The 24,001-nt window shown below is 43.4% G+C and overlaps 1 protein-coding gene across 1 annotated transcript in view; it reads left to right on the plus strand.

Moving 5' to 3' along the window:
• Positions 1-24,001, plus strand: part of TBC1D5 (TBC1 domain family member 5) — a 482,939-nt gene that overhangs the window by 443,093 nt on the left and 15,845 nt on the right. The window contains exon 21 of the mRNA XM_028518682.2: positions 18,615-18,714. Coding sequence (XP_028374483.1) covers positions 18,615-18,714 — 100 coding nt within the window. The remainder of the gene's footprint in view (positions 1-18,614; positions 18,715-24,001) is intronic.

The raw sequence follows: 24,001 nt of genomic DNA on the forward strand, positions 1-24,001 counted from the left end.
GTGTTTGAGATATGACATTTAGTTAGTCACTCAGTGTTACGTGAACTTTGTTCACAGTCTTTGCAGTGTGTCAGTTCAGGGTCCAGGAAGGTGGACCGTTCATGTCTGTATCAATAGTATTCCTTCCTGCTGTCTCCACCTTTCGCCTCACCCAGCTCACATTAATTCCACTGTGCAGAAATGTGAACATCTAAAGGAGCATCATAAAGAGCTGGTTTCGACAGTTTTGTACATGACATTTTAATTTAGCTTTTGTAAGCAGGCTTTATAACCAACGTTTTAGCATCTTTATGCTTCAGTAAATGTATCTTCAACCAAAATTCTGAGGAGCCTATGAAAGCAGAACCACAGGAAATAGAGTTTCTGGGCCTTGCCTGTAATGTCCTTTTTAGGACAGTGAAGATGGTGCCTTTTGGGGGCAAATGAGACCCTCATCCCCCTCATGCTGGGCCTTCTTCCTCCATCATTTGTCCTCAGCTCCACCACCCCATGAAATACAAAATGCCAGGCTGTACCCATGCTGAACCCTGCCCAGGAGGCATAGACAATGGTTTGGGGAGCGCTCAAGCAAAGCAACTAGAAATATTTAGAACCCCTGGACAGAAATTCCTGTGGGTTTGAATCATGCCAAGTTAAATGTGTCATTGATAGCGTTTGCTTTCTTCCAGTGATCTTTCTGGAAACTTGACACTTACTTAGTCTTGCAATGTGACAGTGTCTTGGGGACAGTGCCTCAAAGTGTACATGTGCAGGGCAGAGAAGGAAATGAGGGCTTTTAGCAACCCTAGGCACCCACAGGTCAGTCAAGGCCAGAGGCCAAATTGTGGAGGCTCTTGGGGTGTCTTCCTCTTTCCCCGTTGGTGGTATCACCACCTTCAACATAACATGCTCCTGCTTTTAAATCTTTTGCCCCTAGCTTGTCATTGTTTTTCCTTTGAAACACCTCTGTTAACATTTCCAGGAAGCTATGTTTTTAATCCACTGAGTTCAAACTCGAGAAAGAACGGCTTTGCTCCTGTCACAGGAAGTCTAAGCCTACTGAACAAAGAGGGAGATGTGTATCACACTGGTGGCCTTTGCCACGCCGTGAAACCTTCAGGCTAAGGAACTCCTTTTGGTTGTTTTTTATGCTAAAACCGCTCTGCCCAGAGGGTCAGTCAGGGGCTTGGGCTAAACAGCCTCCCATCTTTGCCTGAAAGAGAGAAATTCTTGTATCAGGAATTCATACGCACGGAAATACTGTAGGCGGTGAGAACCAGGAACCCAAAGGCAGAGTTACAGGGCATTCAGTAACTCGGCCTGTGCACTCCTCACAGGAGCCCTGCCAAAGGGGCAAGGAGGCGCTAACACCCAGTCTGTGCTCTGGTCACTAGGCAGCATGCCCAGGTCCCAGGGCTGTGTTTGCCTGGAGATGGGACATTTTTCCTGTGCATGAAGGTAATATCCATTCCCCAAGTCCTGCACCCAAGGGGAGTAGCTTTCCCTAACTAAACGAAAGCATGTTTGGGGTCAATAAAAGTCCCAAGAGGGAACTGCAATTGTTGGAAAACTTCAGGACCTTTCTATTTTGTGTCACTGATGATAAAATCAAAAACATGGACATGGCAACTTCTTAAAATATATGAAAAAAACAACAACCCAAACTCTTCACAGCCCTGACATTGCAATATGGCTGACAGATTTTACAAGCCTTAAATGGATTACCAGAAGAAAATATAATCAAATTCCCAAAGTTCTTTTTTGTTGTTTAAAATGATGGCAAAGCCCTCCTTTCCCTCCGAATTGTTAACCTGCTTAGTACCTTCTGTATGTCACCTTATCAGTTCCAGCCAAAACATTCCCCAGAGTTACTTAGGTCAGTAGATAGAACTCTAACACTGGTAGCTCAAAGCATGTTGATGGTAGTAAGCCAAGAACAGATTGGCTTTGTATTAAACCCTAGAAAGTTATGGGCTGCATATGAAAACAAGAGAGCAAAAAATAAAGAAAAACATTTAACTAGAAAAGCAGTTATGTAAGGGCCAGGGGAGCACTTCCTTTGTCCCTACCTCCACCATTTATTCACGGACCCCTGACTAGACTCTAATTCCTACCTTTCTTGGCTGTAGTTTCCAGTGGTTTTTCCACTTTTGATGTTCTCATTGTTCTGCTTTAAAGTTCCCTATCTTTCTCATCTTGCTGCTTTGATGGCTCTTACAAAAGACTTGATCCCACTGAATAAATCCATTCTAACTGTACCTGTCCCTGCAACAGAAAGCGCCTTTTGGACTGGCATCTAAGGTCACTTTCAGGTGATTGCTGACTTTGATCACCATCACCTTTATTCTTGGAGACTATCCCAAAGTTAGGGCAGAATTATAAACAAGACCGTGAAAGTTTGCAACATTTTCCTGAATTCTTCCACGTGACCACTCGGGTCATATACTGTTACAGAGCAACAAGGGGGGGTGCCTAGGACAATATACTGTTACCCAAAAGGAACCCCCCAGGTTCGTTATGTCCCGTCGCCAGAGGAAAGACGTCTCTCAATGCCAGAAATTCGTAAAAGGAAAGGAAATGTTTATTTAATGCTATAGAAACTTAAAGTAGTGACCTAATGTCTTCATCAAAATCCCAAAGTCCCTTAAAACACCCACAAACACACACAGTCCTTCCTTCCCCCCTTTGCCCAGTTTGGTGTACCGTATCTCAGGAAAAGAACTAGAAGTTCGTGGCTCAGGCAGCCCCCAGTTCTTCTCAGTAATCCATCTCAGCTGGTAGGCTTCCCTTGGTTCCCGGCACCATCAGCTGTGTGGCCAGGATCTCTGCTAAAGCTAGGTGGTGGTTCCCCCTTCTAAAGCTACAGGGGTCCCCACTCTGGCAAAGCCTCGAGGTTCTCTCTCCACTGCCCCATCCATATGGTCCTCCCTGCACAATGGCTGCGGCGGTCTCCACTCTGGCAAAGCCGTGTGATTCTCCTCTCAAAGCCTGCCACGTCTGGGTTTAAATCCCTCTGCCAATCCTCCTCTGCAGCCCCATTTCCAACTCCTCCCACCATTGGCTACACTTGGTCTAGCCCTCTCAAATCCTTCCAATCTCACTGGGCTGCCATTGTGGGTCTGGGCAGGTGTAGCCCCATGTTGTGGAGCCAATCGTCTCCAAGCTCCCACGCAGGTGCTGCAACTTGGGGAACGTGCCCCCCAGTTATGTCTTGGTGGGGAAGTTACTTCCATCTCCCTGGCTGAGCATGGCCAGAGCTATTTAACATATCTATGCAACCAGTTAAAGGTTATAGATATGTTAAATGACCACACCAGAGGTTAGCTGCAAGGCTCTTGCTATTCAAAACAGCTCTCAATGGCCCTGCTCCATATGTCTCTTCCCCCAACCCACACCTTTAGGGGAAGGGGTGAGGACATCCTAATATTTCCTGAACACCTTGAGTTCTGGACCCCATTTCAAATCCCTATTTGGGGTCCCCCTCTTGGCTGCACCCTGTTACAATATGGGTCCTATTAACGAGGAAATGTAAAGAACTCACCAGTTGCATCACTCACCTGCCCCCCACACACATATGCTCCCACTACTACAGAGGCCAGAAATTGAAGGAGATTTAGAATAAACAGCGAGAAAGGCTGCCAAATTGCTCACCTTCAGGATGTTCCCAGTTGAAATCGTAGGCAGTCTTTTGTTTGAAGCATATTTGTGTATTCCACATGTGCCTCTTACTTATTCATCATGATGTAAAGATATATGTTCCATAAAATATCAAAAACAATACTTCTGAAAATGAAATTGAAGAAAATAAGAATGAAACCAGCAAGGTACCATTATGTAGTAATGCTAATGTTTATAGAAACCTTAAATTCATCTCTAGACAAACATTAATATAAAAGAGCTGGACAGTGGTGAAACTATTATCTATTTACTGCCAAAGATAAATAAGGTATTGGTTTTCTTGTCAATGTCTGTAGTCAGTCACCCACCCTCGGTCTCCATGACCAAATCCTTTGTTGACACCCTTCAGAACCAGGATTGAAGGTTGGGCAGGAACAAGATCTTTTTCTCAAATAAACGAGCAGACCTAATTCTTTTGCCAGAAGTATAGGTTTAAATTTCTGAGATAAACTAATTAAATTTAAAGACTGTTTAAACGCTGGACCTTGCATTACATTCCAAGGAGAGTGTCATTTTGAGGACTTTTTTTTTTTTAAAGCTGAACAGAACAGATTCTGGCGCAAAGTGATTCAACTAATGAGTTATTAACTCAGAGAAGTCCAAAGGACTTCTCAGCCCTGGCTGCACATTAGATTCACCTGGAGATCTTAAAAAGCACCGGTCACAGAAGAACTAATCAATCTTTAAGGTGGGGATGGGGCCTCAGTAATTGTTAAAAGCTTCTCAAGTTATTCAAATGTGTAATCAAGGTTTAGAACCAACAATTTAGAAGCTCATCAGTGTCTTCAAGGAGCCAAGTTCTTTCCACTCCTCTGTCCTGCCAGGAGCAGGCTCCTCCCCAGGTTAGAAGTGAGGCAGCCACACCAGTTCTAGGCTTGTTCACCAATACCCAGAGGAGAAAGACAGTGTCCTCCTGGGGCATTCTCATTAGATAGAGTTGCCAGGTAAAATACAGGCTGCCCAGTTAAATGTGATTCTCAGCTAAATAATGTACAATTTTTTAGTATGTCTCATGTATGGCATGGGGTATATTTATACCAAAAATATTTGTAGATTGAGATTCAAAGATCAGAGTATATCCTGTGTTTCTGTTTGTTCAATCTGGCAACTCCGTCTTAAGAACCTTTGTTCTCTGTCTGTTTCAAGAGCCACCCGCCCAAGACTTCCCCCTGGGTCTCTTTGGCCCACATTCCTACAGGCATTGGAGAGGTAATGGGGTTACCCTTAAGTCCATCATGTCTAGCCCCAGGCGCACAACTCTGGTGTGGGTCAGCTCCCCCAGGAGAGGAGGTTTGTGGCTGCAGGACCCCATTGGGATGACAAGGAGATGAATGCTGGGAGCACCAGCGAATCACAGTTTAGTTTAGTTAGCCCTCCTGAGCACTGCCATGATCTCTAGATGAAAGCTTTTCTGCAAAACTGTACCTTTTGGGAAAAATACATAAATTCGATTGTCATGAATCTATTCATCTTTAAATGAATGGTCATCTTCAGGTCAGTTCTAAAGCAGTTTATTAAAAAAAAATACCACCATGCTGTGCAAAGTCATGCATTAAAACCACAGGGCTCCTGGGAAAGACAGGGTGGGAAACAACACTCAAACTTTATTACTGGCACGTACAACAAAGTAGGAACCTAGTAAGAGTGGAAGCATAGTTTTATACATGCTAAACGAGTAAGAAATAAGTAGATAGTATAATAAATATGATCCTTTACCTTGAAAAAGACCTGCAGCGTGGTTGGGGAAGTGGACATCTTTCTATGAATGGTCATCTTCAGAACAGTCGGTTCTAAGGCGGGTTATACTTTCACACAAATCACCATACCGTGCAGAATCCTATGGATTTGGGTGCTGGCTGCAGCCCGTCACCCGAGCTGTGAACTGAGGGGGCCGACAGGTACTGAGGTGGCTGCGTATACGTATCCGAGTACTTCTATAAGCCTGGGCTCAGCCACATGCAGATTTCTGTGTTCGCCTGGTGTTTCTTGTGGAAGAGATATATAAGCAAACATGAAATTCATGTTATACTCAATTGTTCCTTCATTTATCAATCTCATTGGAACAAAGTCACATTTTCAAAACAGGCGTGATAACGGAACTAACTCTCTCTGGGTTGATATACAGCTTCTGAAGTTGCTGGGTTGGGAGAATAAGGATAGAGGAATATTATACTTTCTGTATTAATGTTCTTGTTCTCAGTTCAGTAACCAACAGTACTGTGTTAATTAGGAACTTTAGAATTCATGTTATTAATGGTTACATACATCAAAGTATTTCATAACACCAGCTGGCTCTGTGAAAATCTGACTGAGTGACTAAGTCCCCATCAGAATTCTGCAGGGGCTCCTTCCTAGGCTGATGCGTGGGTCACCAGCCAGCAGTGATCACGGAACGCTGCAGATGGCTCGATGAAAACACGCGAGAAAAAAACATGCACAGAGACAAACTAGTTTCTGTGGAGAAGTAGGGACGAAATGGCCACCCCCTCTAGTGGGGTGTGCGCCCAATTTACCGTCCAAACCTGCTTTTATTGGGCTCATTTTGCATAACAATTCAGGTAAAGTACAGTACACATTAGGGGGAAATAGGGAACCATAGAAAACAAGGAAATCTGAGGGTCTGTTTTGAGTTGGGGTAAAAGAGCTGTAAGACTTCCTCCTAGGACCCTCCTCATTCAACTGAGAGCATTCTAAACAAAGAAGGTTTCACAGTAATTTACATATTCTTTCTTAGGCCTGATCACCCAGGGAATCCTCCCTTTTCAGCACAGAGCTGCACCACCCTGTCATTGTTTCAGGCTTAGGTGGAGAAAGGGAACTAAGGCAACCAAGAGATAAAGAGATTTTCTCCCAGACGGTGAGAACTCAGGCTATGTCAAAGCCGAGGAGCGAAGGTCCATCACCCCCTTTTGCTGCAGCCCCCCAAGTCCTTCTTTTGGGGGGCCTCCCAAAGTGATCGTGCCTGTCTTAGGTCGTTCCCCCCTTGGGGAATCTTACCTGTCTTTGGCTAACCGACCAAGCTTTTTGGGGTTCAGTTATGAATAAAGCAGCAGAAATAGCACTTCTGCCAGGGAGATAAGCTTTTATCTCCTTGCTGGCTAAGGGTTCCAAGGGCGTTGCCTTAGCCTTAGCCTAGGCGGGGGTTACAGCTTCTGATACTAATCAGGGCGGTTCCCAACACTAGCCTACGTGTCAAGATTTTAAGGCACAACCTGCAGGGCCCTTGTGGCTCTCACTTGGTCCAGCCTCATCATCAGTTCTCCCTCCAGTCCTCCGCAGCCCTTCAGGAGAGCAACAGCTGTTTCTGTTCTCAGACCAGGCGTGCTGCCCCACACCTCTGTGTTGTCTTGCCCCACTGTCTCTTCTGACCAAAACTGTGCACATGGCCACAAACTCATTCAGTTCCTTCCAGTCCCAGCCCACCTACCTTGTGTCCATGGAGCCTTCCCTGCCACTCTCTGGAAGCTTCAAGCTCTTTCATTAGGTAGCTGTGGCCCTGGCTAAGCTGCAGGTTCCAGAGTGCCACCCCAAGCCTCCAGAAGCAGCATGTTGAGGGGAGGGATCTCTAGTTATCTATAAAGAAGTCCTGTGCTTAGACTGCCAGAGAACTACTTGCATTCAGTCACAAGGGTCTTGCAGGCACTTATCACCATGGCAGTCTACCCTGCGGCAGCAGTGGTGTGTGCCGCTCAGTACGTGTTTAGGAATGAGTGAATGCTGTTGAGGGTTCTATGCCATGCAGGGACGCAGGTGCATCAGGCTTTATTCAGGCCTCTAGGGCCTGGAAGGTCATGTCATTTCCCAGCGGCATTCGCCAGCCACATATAAAAGCTATAGGAATTGTTGATGTGTAGTGAGAAATTAGGTTTCTGTAAATCAGTTTAAGGAGTGAATTAGCAGAAGTGCAATAGCATGAAAATAAACCAAGTAATTCAGAGAATTATTTCCTTCTCACCTTTTCTTTTTCTTTCCAGAAGTCTCAAAATTAGTAGTGTTTGTGTTAAACAAAGCTGTTCCAACACTTGGTTTTCTTTTTCAATTGTAACTTACCAAAGTATTTCTTAAAGCGTGCTTGATCCTCAGCAAAGCTTGGATTTGCTGTCGGGCACCATTTTTTTGTTTGCCGCTAATTGTACTTTGTAGTGATCATGTCGTCCAGAGAGTGGTGGTACAAGGGTGCACATTTTATCCTCACATGGGGCAATTAGCTTCCTCATAAGGAAAACAACCTTGGCCAAGGCCCTTCTATCTGGGTCGGCCATTGTGCCGATGCCTCCTTTTGGTGCCAGGAGCAGCATGGGAAAGCACGCGGGTCGTTCAGCCCAGCCAGCAGCGCGGTGAGAAACTCAGCTGGAGTCCTCAGTGCTGGCTGGGAGGTTTCGTCAGTTGGTCTGATCACGTGTGTAAGTGAAGATGGAAAAACCCTTGTTGAATAAAGTAACATCTGTGCTAATTGGCCTGGTAGAGGAGAGAGCTATTCTCATTTACAAAAGATTGGTCAGGTTGCTTAATCATAAAAACACAACATGGAGGTGATAGCCTAAAAGTCCAAAAGATGGGGACATTTCCCCACACAAATATCATTGAATTAGCCTCCCAAACACAGTCCCTTCTAGGAGAGACTTTCTCCCCAGTTAAAATGTTCAAAAGGCCAGCATTATGCGTAACATTTTTATACCTTTTGAATTTGTAAAGGCTAGATAGTTCCTAAGACATACTATATGCAAATAATTACTCATTTAAAAAAGCAGTTGTAGAATTTTTACAAAAAAATAAAGTTTGTAACTATGCAAATACAGTATTATTTTTCCTCAGGTTACCCATATGTTAGGTTTTCCAGTTAAAGATTTTATTTTCCACTCTATTTTAGGATCGTAAGTTTACTCAGCTTACTTTAGAATCTTGCAGCACATGACCCTATTTTTGGTACCATTCTTATCCATTCTGTTTATTGTTTTTTGTAAACTAAGTCTATGAAGGGAAGGGAAGATTAAAATAGCTCACGGTGTTGAAATGACAATAGGCATAAAAGCATGTTTCTAAAGGTCAAAAGTATTTACAATATTATTCATTATGATTATTATTAAAATATCTTCAGGAAATGAGAGATGAATTTAAATAGCATGGATTATGGAAATATTCTACCATTTTCTTTTTATTGGATTCATGTTTGAAAAGCATCTTTTATTCTCTGGTACTTACAGCCTTTGTTTATCAAAATTATAGAAGAGAGCATGCATAATCCAACAAAATTAATTTATGTTTGGCTTTAAAATAAGTACTTGTGTTTACAGTAGAATAAATTGATACCTAATAATCTAAGCATTAATTCTAAATAGATACTGAAACCACTCAGTAAAGAAGTGATTGAGGGAGGTGGGAAAGCTGTCTTGGAAGCCAGTCATCCACTCACTTCTTCCCTGCATCCTACTCCATGTTGAGACCAGTCTTCTGAACTGTTACCAAATAAGCACGTGACCAGACAGCCATCTGTCAACTATGTCTTTGCATAGGGGAATAGTAAAGTGCTTCCCAACCTTCCCGAGGGCTTGGAAGCTGTATTCTTAAGTAAGTAGGAGGGCATGAGATGGCTCATCTAAACCCTTGCCATCCAAGGCGTGGTCCATAGCTCCAGCTGCAGTCATCCCCTGGGAGCTTGTTAGGAATGCAGGATCTTAAGCCCCACCTCAGGCCCCCTGAAGTAGATTGCATTTAACAATGTTCCCCAGATGATGTTTGTGAATATTAAAACCTGAGAAGAATTAGTTTAAGGAAGAGTAATTGAATACCAATTCAGAAATGAGATTCTCTATAGATAAAGCCAGTTTCAAATATATCTCAGTGTGGCCCTGACCAGTGTGGCTCCTTTAGTTGGAGCATCATCCCATGCACTGAAAGGTCGCAGGTTCAGTTCCCAGTCAGGGCATCTACCTGGGTGTCAGGTTCAGTCCCCAGTGTGGGTGCGTACAGGAAACAGCGCTCTCTCTCTCTCTCTCTCTCTCTGTCTCTCTCTCTCTCTCTGTGTCTCTCTTTCTGTCTCTTTCCCTCCCTCCCTTCCTCTTTTTCTGAAATCAGTGGATGTACCCTTGGGCAAGGATTGCTACTGTATTTTTCCATGTATAATGTGCACCCACGTTTTTGGCCCAAACTTTCAGGGGAAACAATCTTTCATTTTAATTTTTTAATTCAATTTTTTATTTATTCATATTTAGATACTTGTTTCTTGTATTACAAAGGAATTTTAGCATTTATTTTCGAACATATTGATATTACTATTGGTTTCTAGAGTTAAACATTTAACACATAAGCATAAATAAAAGAATTAAAAACATATAAATGTGGAATTAGTACTACCCATGTATAATGCATATCCTTATTTCTCCCTCAAAATTTTGGGCAAAATAGTGCACGTGATACACAGCAAAACACATATATACATATTTTATATATATATAGGGTCCGGCAGAAGAAGCCTGCTTGAGTGTGGTTGGTAGGGAAATAATATGGGAGTAATAATTTATAGCTTTAAGTTGAACATTTCACCTAAAATGCCATATGGTATGCTTGAGTGTGGTATTGTTATGTTACAGAATCACGTGCTTATGCTTTTGTAATAAAAAGGAGCTGTTAATCATGCCGGACACTGTATATTCCCAGTGTGAATATGCTCTCCACCTTCCACGTGTGCCCTCTGTCCTCAGCAGTGTGCGTGTATTAGCACCATCAGTCCTCAGAGGACTCGCTGAGGTCTGCTATGAGGTGCTGTAATTACCTCCCATTTTATAGATAAGAGAACTGAGGCACGGGGACTGTGGGTAGCTCCATCTGCAAAAAATACATAACTCATGACTGGACAATGGGAAATTTTTGCCTCATTGGGTGGGTCCAAGAGAATAAAATGGGGTAAGAAACTAAGCTTTTTTTTTAACTTCCTCAATAAAAATTATGAGAGGCAGCTGAATAAGAGGAAATTTCTGTCTCTTAATTTTGTAAGCCTTGCATGTTCTATTTTTAGATTATCATTTATAATCCATATGCCATATGTCCCACCTACAGCAAACACATGATCTGAGTTAATTATTTTAACACGCCAATACCTGGCCTCAAAAAGATGTTTGGAACTCTTTCACTGTAAACCAATGAAGTGAATGTGGACTTGGTATGCTAAAAGTCAAGTTACAATTTCATGGAGAAAATTTTTGCATGGAAAGATAAGTTTCTCCCTGAATTTCCCCTGGTATGCCTGCCCTACAGCTCTCCCTGGGCCTGCCTCGGGGAAGAGTTAGGAGGGTGTCTGTCTGCAGGGCCAGCTGGGGCAGCAGCGTGGTCAGCGGGGAGCTGCACTGGCAAAAACCTGGCTCATGCCTGACCTCACCACTGATTTTAAGCAGACTATTTTTAACTTTATAAATTATAAGGAGACAGTATTTTTTTTCTTTTATTTTGGTAAAGCAAACATAAAATTTACCACCTTAACCATTTTTAAGTGTATAGTTCAATAGTATTAAATTCTTCCCTAACTCTTTTCATCTTGTAAAATTAAAACTCTATGCGTATTAGCCCTGACCAGGTAACTCAGTTGGTTGGAGCATCATCCTGTATAACAGAAGGTTGCAGGTTCCATTCCCAGTCAGGGACATACCTAGGGTTGTGGGTTCAGTCCCAGGTCGGGGCATATATGAGAGGCAACCAATCAATGTTTCTCTGTCTCTCTCTCCCTCTCCCCCCTCCCTCCTCCCTCTCTCCCTCTTCCTTTCTCTCTGAAATCAATTTTTTTTAAAAAACTGTTGTGACTAGTGTGACTCAGTCAGTCAGGCATCATCCTGCAAAGCAAAAGGTTGCTGGCTCCCTTCCCAACTGGGACACATGCCTGGGTTGCAGGCCTGGACCCCAGCTGGGGTGTGTGAAGAGGCAACCAAATCAATGTTTCTCTCACACATCGATGTTTCCCTCTCTCACTTTCTCCTTCCCTTCTCCTCTCTCAAAAAATAAATAAATAAAATCTTTGAAAAATATTCTCGCAGCACACTGGTTGAAAATTGCTGAACTATAGTATTGTTTAGAGTTTAATTTAGAATCAATTTTGGTCATTTAAAAATACACATCTTATTTCTCCTTGTTAAATACCATTTACATTTTTTCTTATTTTCTTCCTATTGTTATTTTAATAATAATTTGACTTTCTTATTACAAAAATATGATTATATTTCATCATAAAAAATCTCCCCCCAACAAAAGCTAAAAGATGGGGGGAAATAACCTATAGCCCCACCATTTGGAGAGTAACTGATAATACTTTGTTGAATATCTTTTGTTTTTTCTATGCCTTCTTTTTTGCAAAAAAATAATCATTTAAAAGAAACTTTGCAATTACAGTTGATGCACATTATATTAGTTTCAGGTGTGCAGCATAGTGATTAGACATTTATATCCCCTATGAAGTGATCACCCCAATAAACCTAATTCTCATCCACACCGTATATAGCTATGACAATATTATTGACTATATTTCCTATGTTGTACTTCACATTCCCATGACAATTTTTGTAACTGGCCATTCGTACTTCTTAATCCCTTTCATCATTGCACCCAGTCCCCAGCCCCTCTGCCATCTGGCAACCATTTGTGCTGACAGAGTCATTCTTTACCTAGAGCTTGGTGCCTTGTTTCCCAATTAGTGTGTGATATGTTCCTGTTAAATGTTGTCATATGAGACAGTTTTAAATACTCCGGTTATGAACGGTGCCACAGTGACCTAAGTCACCCAGCATTAGACATACAGGATTTGTGCGGGTTGGTTGGGGAGGGGGGCGGGGCTGTGTTCATGTTGCCATTGACTGTGCAATGAATATCCTGGGAGTTACTTTTTTGCATATGTCCATAGTTCCTGGGAATAACTTTCTAGAATTGTATTCATAGTCTAGAGACAACAACAAACATTTATTTATTGTTTAGCATGTGCCAAGCACTGTGCAAAGTATATCACCTGCAAAATCTCATGTAAGTCAATCGTTCGGCAGTCCCATGAAGGGGGAGATACTGTTGTCCTTATTTCACAGGCAGGAGACAGGCTCAGAGAGCTCCAGTCTCTGGCCAGTGTCACAGAGATATTACATCCTGATTCTAGGGCCTGTGCTCATGTTCCTCCTGCTCTCCTCCAGGACCGGGCCATTTATATCTATAGTCTTGGAAGGTCTCCTTTGTGTTCCTCTTCCTTTACTTCTTTTTTCCCGCTGGTGTCTGCCTCTGCTGATGCCACACGCTCTGGCTCGGTTTCCATCCACACCAAGTGTGTGTATGTGCCCTTGTGTACCCCACAGCTTCCTCAGAACATCCATGGCCTTCCCACTTTTTCCCCCCAAGACTTTCCGTTTTCTTCACTTCCCACTTCTTGTTCACCCATCTGTTTGGAAAAGACTGGGTGTCTTTCCTGTCTCCTAGTTTCTATATTGAGCCTATTCCTGCTGCCTGCAGTCGGTGTCGCTTCTCTTGTCTGCTTGTCTTGTGATCTGAAGGCACTCACTTGGAAGCTGAGTGGCTCTCCACCCCAGTGCTCTTCCGCCCCACTTTCTCCCAAACCGAAGGCCCTGGGTTTAATTAGTCCCTGGACAAAGACACCACTGCAGCCTGTGCAATCATTGTGAGCATGGTTCCTCTCAGGGGCAGTGACCACAGCAGTCTGTGAGGCAAACCCCAGCCCCCAAAGCATAATTATCGGATGTAAAAATGTACTGGGGATGAATGAAAAGGGAAGGGAAGGCTTTCTGCCGGACCTCAGTTGTGCCGTTCTCCAGGCTCTGGCTCTGTCCGAGTCCCACGCTTTCCTGACCCCTTTGTTTAGTGGGTCCTTGCCTTCTAAAACGTTTTTGGCCATCATTTCTTCTGGGCCAAGTCTCCCTTCTTCTTTAAGGCCCATTAAAAAAAAAACTGTCTCATCCTGAAAATCTGCTTTCATTTCCACCTCTACAAATTGGAAGTCATCTGCCCTTCCCAGAATTGTGCAGGCTCCTCTTTCAAATCTGCTGCAAAGCTTACCCTCCTTGTCTCCTGGCATTATGTATAGGCCTTACCTTTCTAAACTTGCAGAGGTCAGATTTTATCCTCATGCATCATTGCATTTTCCACAAGGCCTAACACAAACAAATATGTTTACTGAGTAAATTCATGAAAGGGAATAAATAATAAGCTGCAAAAGCTTGTTTTATTATATAAAATAACAGAAACACATGGAAGCATTTAACAAAGTTGATGTGTAAAATCCATATATTATAAAATAACTCAAACAACTGAGATGTATAATATCTGAATAGAAGTGTAATGACACATCAACTATTTTGGAGTAAATGGTAGTGGAAACACCACTTTCTAAAAAGCTTAATTCTAAAAAAGTCATTTTTCAGGTACAGTCAAAACAAGAATCATTCAGCAAACAACAAAACAGACCACAACCAATTATGCCTAAATTTTTTTGCAAGGAAAACAATTTAGTGAGTGATTTGGGGTTAGAACTCCACATGGTAATTGCTGAATCTCTCTTAAAGGAAACTGAGATTAAGATTATTCATGGAACTAAGCAAGAGAGAGAATGTGCACGTGGGGAAGAAATGGGAGCAGTGGGCCAGGGGACCTGGGTTCTCAACCAGCTGTCTGCCCCCAGCATCCACTTCCGAGAATGTGTTTACAAAAACCATGGTTCATGTAGGCAAACCATGTAGGTGAGAGAATCTACAATCTAGGTCTGTGGTGAGGATTAAATGAGTTAAGCAGGTGAAGCTCGGTGTCTGGAATATTGTAATCACTATAGAAGGGGTAGGTGCTAGATGCGTTTCTCTTCCAGTGGAGTGGACCTCGTCTTCCTGCCAGGCTGCCAAGCACAGGTGGTGATGAGTCACACACAGTAGCCTGCATGGCCCTCCTTCGTAATCCCCCATCAGTGTCTTGCCTCGCACATCGGGTTGCCACCCAGAACTGAAGACAGTGCTGGGCTCTTAAGCCCTAATTAATTTTCCTGCGCTAAGCCTCGTAAAGGATTTAAAACCACAAACCAGCATTTTACAACAGTGAATCATAAAACCCTTAACCTAAAATCTGTTTCACTGTTTAGACCTGATTATAAAAAAGTGTTTAAAAGAAAGAATAATCGCCCTTATTGAGCTACCTGCTCGGTGCCAGATACTCTCCATGCTGTTCCCATTTTGTTCTTCCCCCAGTCCTGCTAGATGGGGGTCAGGGGACCAGGAAATTAGAGAACTGGTCTAAGATTATATACAGTTTGTACCTAACTGGCAGAAAGCCCACTCGAACCTAGGTGCATTTACTCCAGACTCTCATCCTGCTCTACCGCACTCCCTCCTGTGATGGCAGGTAGAACATATATGCAAAGGTGCATGCAGTGATTCCTCACTTAGCACCATCCGTAGACTCTGTGACTCTAAGTGAGACAACCTATAACAAAACCGATTGTACTAATTGATATAAACAAGAGTTAAGTTTCTATGACATCTCATCAACTTAATAGCATGATATTGAATGAAAAGATGTTATTCGAGGAACTGCTGTACAATAAACATTTTTCTTCAGTGTCTTATTTATACATAAAAATTATACTAACTGGTTGTTTTCATAAAACCTGAAGGCAATTAGCCAAGCATTTGTTTTTGATTACAGAGGACCAATTTAATGAAAACAAATGACTAAAGCTGTCAGTGTTTAAAGCATGTTAGCTGGGGAGAGTGCGGAGCACAAGAAGCTAAGACAGCAACGTGAAGTCAGTTCCCCAATTTTAGAAGCTTGATTCTTGGCTCTGCCTCTTATCTGTAATTATATAGTGAGGAGTAAATGACAAGCCACCTTTTTGCCTCCGAGTGATTCCACTTCTATTTATAAAGTCTGAGTTATAGTTGAAAGGTTTAGGAATGTTTTAAGCTTGAGTAAACTCTAGAAGGATAGCCTCTCGACCTATTTCAACCAGAATACTCTTCTTATCTCATACACTGGGTCTTCATGTGAGCTTTCCTTTGGAAAAAAGGTTTAAATTAATGAAAGTTGCCATTTTGGATAGTACATATTCCATTTGTGTTGAGGTTTACTTGGGATTTAGGCAAGCAAGATGCTCTTCACTTGCCACCAGAGTCCTAAATAACATTTGCAGACTCAGAAAGCTGTGTTTCCATATTTCCACACGGTCACGCATCAAGCGCTCTGGGCCGCCGTGTCCTCGGGGCTTCCCCATACACTCGTGCAAATCCTGCACCACACAGTTCAGAGCGCACCAGTCTGGCCATGTGTTTATTACAGGAATGTTCCTGCTGGCATAGTTAGGTGTTTTGAGGAAGAGACCTCCCTTTTGAGCTCAACGCCCCCCCACCAACAGGCCATGTGTTTCACCTCTCCTCTGAAGAGCTTTTCCATCCCAGTTTTTTAAATGAATATAACCAACTGAATATAATAAATCCTTGAGATAGGACTGCCTGCTGGGGATTAAATTTCCCAAGGGTTTTGCATTTTTAAAGATGTGATTGCTTCATCCCAATTAAACTGATACAACAGAGATGCTTTCGAGCCAGGAGGCATCACCTTCCCAGTACCCTTTGCGCACTCTGGCTGGCAGCACCCCGGCCGGTAGTCTCATGCCAGGAAGAACTCGGGCGCAGCGGGCCCCCCTCCATTAACAGACTGCCGAGCTCTCACCTCAGGACGGTTCCAGACTCACTGGCTGGGTTGGTGTCTGTAACACACTGAAAAGGTGATTCATTCAGTAGAAGGGACAGGAGGCACGGACCAGGATTCCCCCAGCAATTATTCTTACTTCACTATACAACTTTCGTATACTCTATCTCATGCTCTAGTAATAAGAAAGTATCTTTCTTATTCCAACTACAAGTCTGTAAGCTTTGTGAGAGCACAGTGTCTGGCATGTACTTGCTCCAGAGAGTGCTGAGTTTAGGCCCAGGCTGGGTAGAGGATTACCTCAAGTTGCATGACTTGTAAGTGGCAGGATCAAAAATAGAACTCAAATATCCCCAGGCCATAGACCAATCCAGTGTTCTTCCTGTTCTACCACTGTTTCAGTTGTATGTTGCTGCGTAACAAACCACTCCAAAAGTCCACTCCTCAGAACAATAGCACTGCTATTTTTCCATAGCTTTATGGGCCAGGGATGTGGACAAGGCTTGGGCAGGCTGTTCTGTTCTGCGTGATGTTCACAGGTTGCTTACTCGGCTGGTTCCAGTGGGTGGAGCTGACAGGTCCAGCACGACTTCGTTCACTTGTCCAGAACTCAGAGATCCTCCTGCGGCGGCTTTCTCTCCAGAGTTTCTCCGCTCTCTTTCAGTATTCTAGCCTCAACTTCTGTACAGCATAGTAGCTGTCTTCCTGTAGTGAAAGCAGGAGTCAGCAGGCCTCTTGCACTAGCCCCAAACCGGCACATTCCAGCTTCTGCTGCATTCCGTGGATCAAGGCAAGTCACACGTCCAACCCAGGTTTAAGGGGAGGAAGGACTTGATGGTGGCCGACTTTAGAAGCTAACTACAGCTACCATTTAGTCAACACATGCAGTTTTCTTTCTCCTACAGTGTCCTGATAGAACAGGGAAACTCAGCGGAAACAAAGGGCAAAAAGAGTAATACCCCAACACACCCCATCCTTTTCCACCTTAAAGCTCAGCCAAAGTGTTGGGAAGGTGGCACCACCTCCCCACAGGCCCCTGTAATCATCCCTTGGCTGAGCTGCTTCTGGTTGCATTTGTCTTCCTTTGCACATCAGAGGAGAGGCTGCTGCACGTGGTGGGGTCTGTAGAGAACATGGTTAGTGCCTGTGTTGTCCCACAGTGGGCACTTCTCAGTCACTTGTTTTGCAGAGCTACTGCTCTGTTTTCAGAGGCAAGCGTTTAGACGCACATTCCTAAGAGCTTATCCTCCAGGCAGCTGTTAGAAACAGTACTTTTCGGTGCTGCATATGTGTGCTGCTAAAATGGAATACACCTACAAGTAACCTTTTCAACTGTTCATTTCCATCTATACGTCAAATTATGCTCAGTCCCCAAGGAAGGGCTTATCTCGGTAGGTTTCTCTCCCCTTCTTTTTAACGACACGGGATTTTTATGTGAAAGGACAAGCATCTAAAACTCAAAAACCCATTTTCTAGCCTATTCCACCTCTAGCAACATCTCTTTGTATTCTAGCTTAGTTTAAATTTCCTACCTAATGAGGCTAATTCTCTTTCTCTGAGAAAAACTCCCTTAATCTTCTAAATTTTCTTGGGAATTTTTTTCCATGTATCTTTTTTTTCCTTTAAAAAAAAAACCAGATTTTTTCCTTTTGTTACAGTTAGGTTGTCTTTACCATTTAGACAATTACTCAACCCAGGGTATTTTTGCCAGAAACAATCAAATAAATAAAATGTCCCAGTGGCATATCAAGAGGAAATATAAGAGCAGCTGTGTATGGGCTGCAGGGACAAAACTTTTCCAAGTGCTCTGGGGAAATCTCACTCTTTAAGAGACACCATTGTCTGGAAAGTGATGAGATTTGTCTTGTACAAATGGAAATCTCCGGTTTCCCATATGTGTGTGAGAGAAAATGTAATGTGTTTGTACCAGATGCCTGGGGAGTATGGTTCACTGAAATCCAATTTACTCTCCCAATTTGTGGGGCTCAGTAGTTGTGGGAGATATTATCTGTACTTTTTTATACAAGCTTGTGTGGGTAGACATTTGTACATGGCCCAAAGCTAGCATTCAGTTAGGAAAAGTCCAGGTTTTTTCCAACCCCCACACATACCCTTTCTCTGTTCTATTTGTAGTGGTAAGGTTGAGTTCACGCTTGTCCATTTGCTGTTTTGTGTTGGCTAGGACAGAGACATTGTTCCTCTTTGAAATAGTCCAGGTCACTGGAGAACGTTGGGGATTGTATTTGATTGTTTATAAAAATTTCCCTATTTTACCCCCTTCGTTTTAGGAAGAAGATTTAGAAGCTCAAATTTCTTTCCTTCAAGGACAGCTGAATGACCTGGACGCCATGTGCAAGTACTGTGCGAAGGTGATGGACACGCATCTCGGTGAGTGCTCCTCTGGCCCCGGGAGTGACAGCAGTCACGGCGGTACCGGCAGCTGGGCCTTGGTTAGGCTGGTACTGTGAACTGTCTCGTGAAATCCTCACAGCAGCCCTCTGGTTACTGTTTTCATTGCACAGATGAGGAAAGTGCAGCACAGAGAGATTAACAACATTTCCCAAGATTTGTATCACTAGTAAGTGAAGTAGAAATTCAAAATCAATTAGTCTGGGTATAGATTTCAACTCTTAACTGCAACATTGTGCTTTGTATCTATCTGCTTCAAACCAAAATAGGATGTTGAGCTTTCAAGATCGGTTCGTTCTACTGTTGTGCCAACCTGGCTATAATCGCTAATGTGATTATCTAGACACTGCTTGCTTTATTTTTTAAAATATGTTTTTAAAAAACATATACCAGCCATACCCTGGCTGGTATAGCTCAGTGGACGTAGCACAGGCCTAGGAACCAAAGGATTGCCAATTCGATTTCCAATCACGTCACTTTCCTGGGTTGCGGGCCAGGTCCCCCATTGGGAGCACATGAGAACCACCCTCACATTGATGTTTCTCTTCCTCTATTCCTCCTTTCCTTCCCCTCTCTCTAAAAACTAAATAAATAAAACCTTTAAAAAGTAAAATAAAAATAAAAATAAAAAATGCTTTTAACCAGCTGCCTGAAATACATGTCAAAACCACATGATCTTTTCTTACTTCTGACTGTGCTTAGAGTGTGAGAAATGTCCTAGTGTGCCATGACTGGTGTGACTCGGTTGGTTGGGCATCGTCCCCCAAGGCAAAAGGTCACCGGTTTTATTCCTGGGTCAGGGCACATGCCTGGGTTGTGGGTTTGTCCCCGGTTGAGGCACATATGAGAGGCAGCTGATCAATGTTTCTCTCCTCCTCCCTCCCTCCCTTCCCCTGTCTCTACAAAGTAATAAATAAAAGCTTTTTAAAAAATTAAAAAATAAAACAAGTGTTCTAGTGCACATGTGACTCATATATATGTCACATTAGAAAACCTTCAGCCACCACTCTCAACATTTGTCGAGTTTTGTATTTTGTGTTGGAAGTGGTCTCTGCTGGATCACCTATGTCTTAACTTCAGTGACTCCATTCTGCCCGCCAAAGCTTTTATAATGCACGTTGGTCCTATTTCCAGCCCACGTATGGACAGTCTTACTCCCTTTGCAGTGTCTAGCACCTGTAGTTTGGGAACAAGGTAAGAAAATAAGACGTGTACTCTAATGGAAATGGCCTATATGCTGCTCTACGACTGGACAGTGCCAATACCAAGTGTTGTAAGAAATCAGGATGCACCTCACCTGTGAGGGGAAACCAGAGAGAATCCGCCAAGGTCCCTTCCCATGACAGGGACCCTGGGAGTGGCCTGTCCCTGGACCATCACTGTGGGTGGACTTTCTACTTCAGGCTCCATCAGCCTCTCAGCCTGTTAGGTCTCAAGTCCTTTGCATGTGGCCAGAACAGCTGTCATTTGGCTGTTGCCGAAACCGTCCCTGCCTCTGGCAAGTATTGATAATACACATTCTCTTACGGACTGGGAGAGATGCTGACCTAAGTGGCTGGCTGCCTGCCAGCGTCCTGTTTCTACTTCCCTGACCACTCCTTCAGAGAAAGGGTGCAAGGGGAGGAAAGAGCAGGAGAAACCTTGGCAGCTGATGAAACGGGTAGTATCTCTGATCACAGCAAGAAACCCTGTCTTGTCTGATTCCACCCCTTCAAAACTATAGTTATTCTTCTTTATGACTATTTTTATATAGAATTAAGTTTACGTGAATCTCATAGCATCACACTTTAAGATGTATTAAAAAGAAGTAATGAAGATGCCCTGGCCGTTGTGGCTCAGTGGATTGAGTCCTGGATTTGAACCAAAGGGTCAGTGGTTCAGTTCCCAGTCAGGGCACATGCCTGAGTTGTGGGCCAGGTCCCCAGTAGGGGGCACAAGAGAGGCAACCACACATGGATGTTTCTCTCCCTCTCTTTCTCTCTCCCTTCCCCTCTCTCTAAACATAAGTAAATAAAATCTAAAAAAAAAAAGTAATGAAGAAATAGTTTATATATAAAAGACTAACATGTATTATATAACTGATTTTAGTTAATTAATTCATCTTAATATTTAGTGTGTATATATGTGCACATGTGTTTTTGTTGTTTTCTCGCTCCTCGGCTACATGGTTGACCTTTGTCATTGCTTGATTTTGGTTCTGATCACAGTAGGAGAACCAGAAAGTGACTGAGAGATTTACTAAAACTCTGAAAATCCCGTTAGGAAATTTCCAAGTTGTTGGTCCGCATAGCAGCCTTTAAAGCAGCTTTCCAGCCCTGGCTGGCGTAGCTCAGTGTATTGAGCCCGGGCTGGGAACCAAAGTGTCCCAGGTTCGATTCCCAGCCAGGGTACATTCCATGGGTTGCAGGCCATAACCCCCAGCAACCGCACATTGATGTTTCTCTCTCTCTCTCTCTCTGCCCCCCCTTCCCTCTCTAAAAATAAATAAATAAAATCTAAAAAAAAAAAAAAAAAGCAGCTTTCCTTAAGCCTCAGAATTTTCCAACAGCGTTTGCTCTCATTTTGGTTTTCCAGTGAGCACTGAAAGAGCATTTTCTCCTGGCACGGGAGGGGGAGCACTTCAGCTAAAGGAAAGCCCGTGCCAGCTGTGGACTTGCAGCTAACCACAAAACTAGATTTGTGTTTGTGCGATTTCACTTTCAGCCAGAGCGCCTCCACACAGCCGTGACTCCTCTGCCCCACACAAACGTCGTGACCACACTTTTAAAGTGGGGTGAGGGACGCGACAAGAATTCCTGACCCGGGGGCCCGCAGGCACGGGCCTTTTTGTCTGCGCGTTAGAACCCTGGTTTACTAAAGGTGGTTCTTGCGTTGCAGGCAGTTTTGATTCTGAGCAGAAATTTTAGGAACACACAAAGATGAAGCTCTTGATTTACTTTTTGACTTACTTCAAAAATAACTTTACTACCCTAGTGTTTTTTCCATATGATGTTTTCTGTCTTTCCTGATTATTAAAGTATTATAAAATGGAAACAACTGAAATATCCATTAGAAAATGATTGATATACAGTCTTTGTAAAGATTAAATGAAAATACTTTTATTTTCATTAAGTAAGGGGATGCTCGTGATATATTACTGAACCACAAGGGCAGGTGGCAGAATCGTGCGCCGTATATTTGGTGTGGAAACAACTGGTAACACTGGATGCCTGAGTGAGGGGAAGGTTATAGAGGGACTTTCCAAGGTACCTAATCTTCTATGCTTGGAAAATGCAAGCCAGTCACTGAAAATCTGTAGACAGTTTAAGTGCATGTAACTAACACCTGGGTGGGGCGGGGGAGGGGGTCAGTCTTCGTACTGCAGGCAGGAGGCGGCTGGAGTGGTACAGAGAGTGGAGAGTGCTCCGTGTGGCATCAAACAGACACCGGGTTATAACCAGGCCCTGTCACTTCTTAGCTCAGCCTGGTGATGATTGTATCCTCTTATATAAAGTGGAGATAAAATTATCTGTCTTGCCAGTTTACTGCCAAGATAACGTGTATTTTAAAGTCCAGCACAGGGCATATAGCCCAGAGTGGGTATCAACACAAACCCTCTCCTCATTCCCCTTAACTCCTGACAGCCCTACTCAGGGGAAATCCTGAGCGACTCATCCAGCAGAGACCAGAGGCTGAGCAGCGACTCGTCTTGGGCCCCACAACTAGTCTGTGGAAGAGCTGGGGCCAGTGCCGCATTTCCCAACACCTAGCGCATATTCCTGTATCAAAGGATGCTAAAGGGTGCTGGGGTTTGGACGTGTGGACTCTAGGGTTATGTGTGTGAGCTCCGTGAGTGAGGGCACCACGTCAGAACCGATGACACACAGGCACTTGCGCGAGCGGCCGACCCCCGCCCTGTGCTCGCTGGGCCACAGTGTGAGCTGTGGGCCCTGCCTCTGAAACTTCTTCCAGCGTTAATGATGTCCCCTAAGTTCCCTTTCATTTCTAGAGAGTTCTGTATCACCCTACATTTTCATCAGACATGTAGTAATAATCTTAAAATGTCAAGTATGGCTCAAGACTATTATTATAACTGATAGAACAAATATGGAGGAAAGCCTCTCAGTTAAAAATTATATAAAGGCATTTATTCAAATTGTCCCTTAATTAAGGATGATTTGACAGGTTAGATGTGTTTCCTCACAGATCTGGAATCCACAACTGAAAGAGTATTTGTTTTTTCAAAATTCTAATTTTATTACCTCCACAGAATTGAACTATTTGAATTCAAAGATTTAGAGACAGGAATTAAAAATAACTGTTTTATTAAATCTAAACTTCTCCTGTCAATTTCAGAAGATTTTCTTTCTGTGTTCATTTTTCTGTTGCTATAGTTACTCCCTTTCTTGTCACCCTCATAGTTGAGTTGAAAGACACTGACAGCACTGTATTAATCCCCGGGGCTGAGCTCAGGCTATTTTTAGATTTGCCGTACTTAACACGCAATTGCACGTGGGCGAGCAGCCTGCACTTCTCTGATCTGTGAGCAGCTGAGCTGAGCTGCCAGCTGTTTGCAGAGAGCCTGAGCTGCTCACCCTGCTGGCCTCCAGTGCCCGCACCTGCCTGCTCCCGGGGGCGTGGTATTCCCATCATTTGTTTGGTATTTAGACACTGGTTTCCAGCAGCTTGTCCTTTTATTGGTGGTTCACACAAACAATGGGTGGGTTAAATGCAGTGAATTCAGAGAAATTAAGTTTCCTGTGCTCTCGTGGAGAGCCCTGCCATAGGATCTTAGAGTGGTAAAGATGCAGAAGCCCTAAAAGCCATCCCAGCTGCTCTTCATTTCACAGATGAGGAAACCAAGGCCAGGGAAGGGTGAGCGACAGCTAGCTGGCACCAGGAGTCCAGACCCAAATCCAGTCCTGGGCTTCTCTTTCACTGATGCATCCACCGAGGCCACACTTGAATCAGTAGCTGGATTTCAGCTCTCCTGCTATTTTATGGCACACACCATTAATGATTTTACACTTGTCATAATATTTATGCAAGAATTAACTCTAAGAGGAGGCCAGTTTGGAAAATTAGTTTATTTGCCTCTGCAAGAACTTTATAAGTCTGATCTTCTAATGTTTATAAAAACAACTTTCAATGGATGTCTTTGAAAATGTTCAATAGGGCAATTAACTGATGACATTTGAAAAACAGAGAGAAACTGCGGTCCCAAACAGCTCTCTCCTTGTCAGCCACACTGCGATAAAAGCTTTTCATGATCTGAAGTACTGCATCT

Source organism: Phyllostomus discolor, chromosome 7, assembly GCF_004126475.2.
Source record: "Phyllostomus discolor isolate MPI-MPIP mPhyDis1 chromosome 7, mPhyDis1.pri.v3, whole genome shotgun sequence".
In the NCBI taxonomy this organism is placed as follows: Eukaryota; Metazoa; Chordata; class Mammalia; order Chiroptera; family Phyllostomidae; genus Phyllostomus; species Phyllostomus discolor.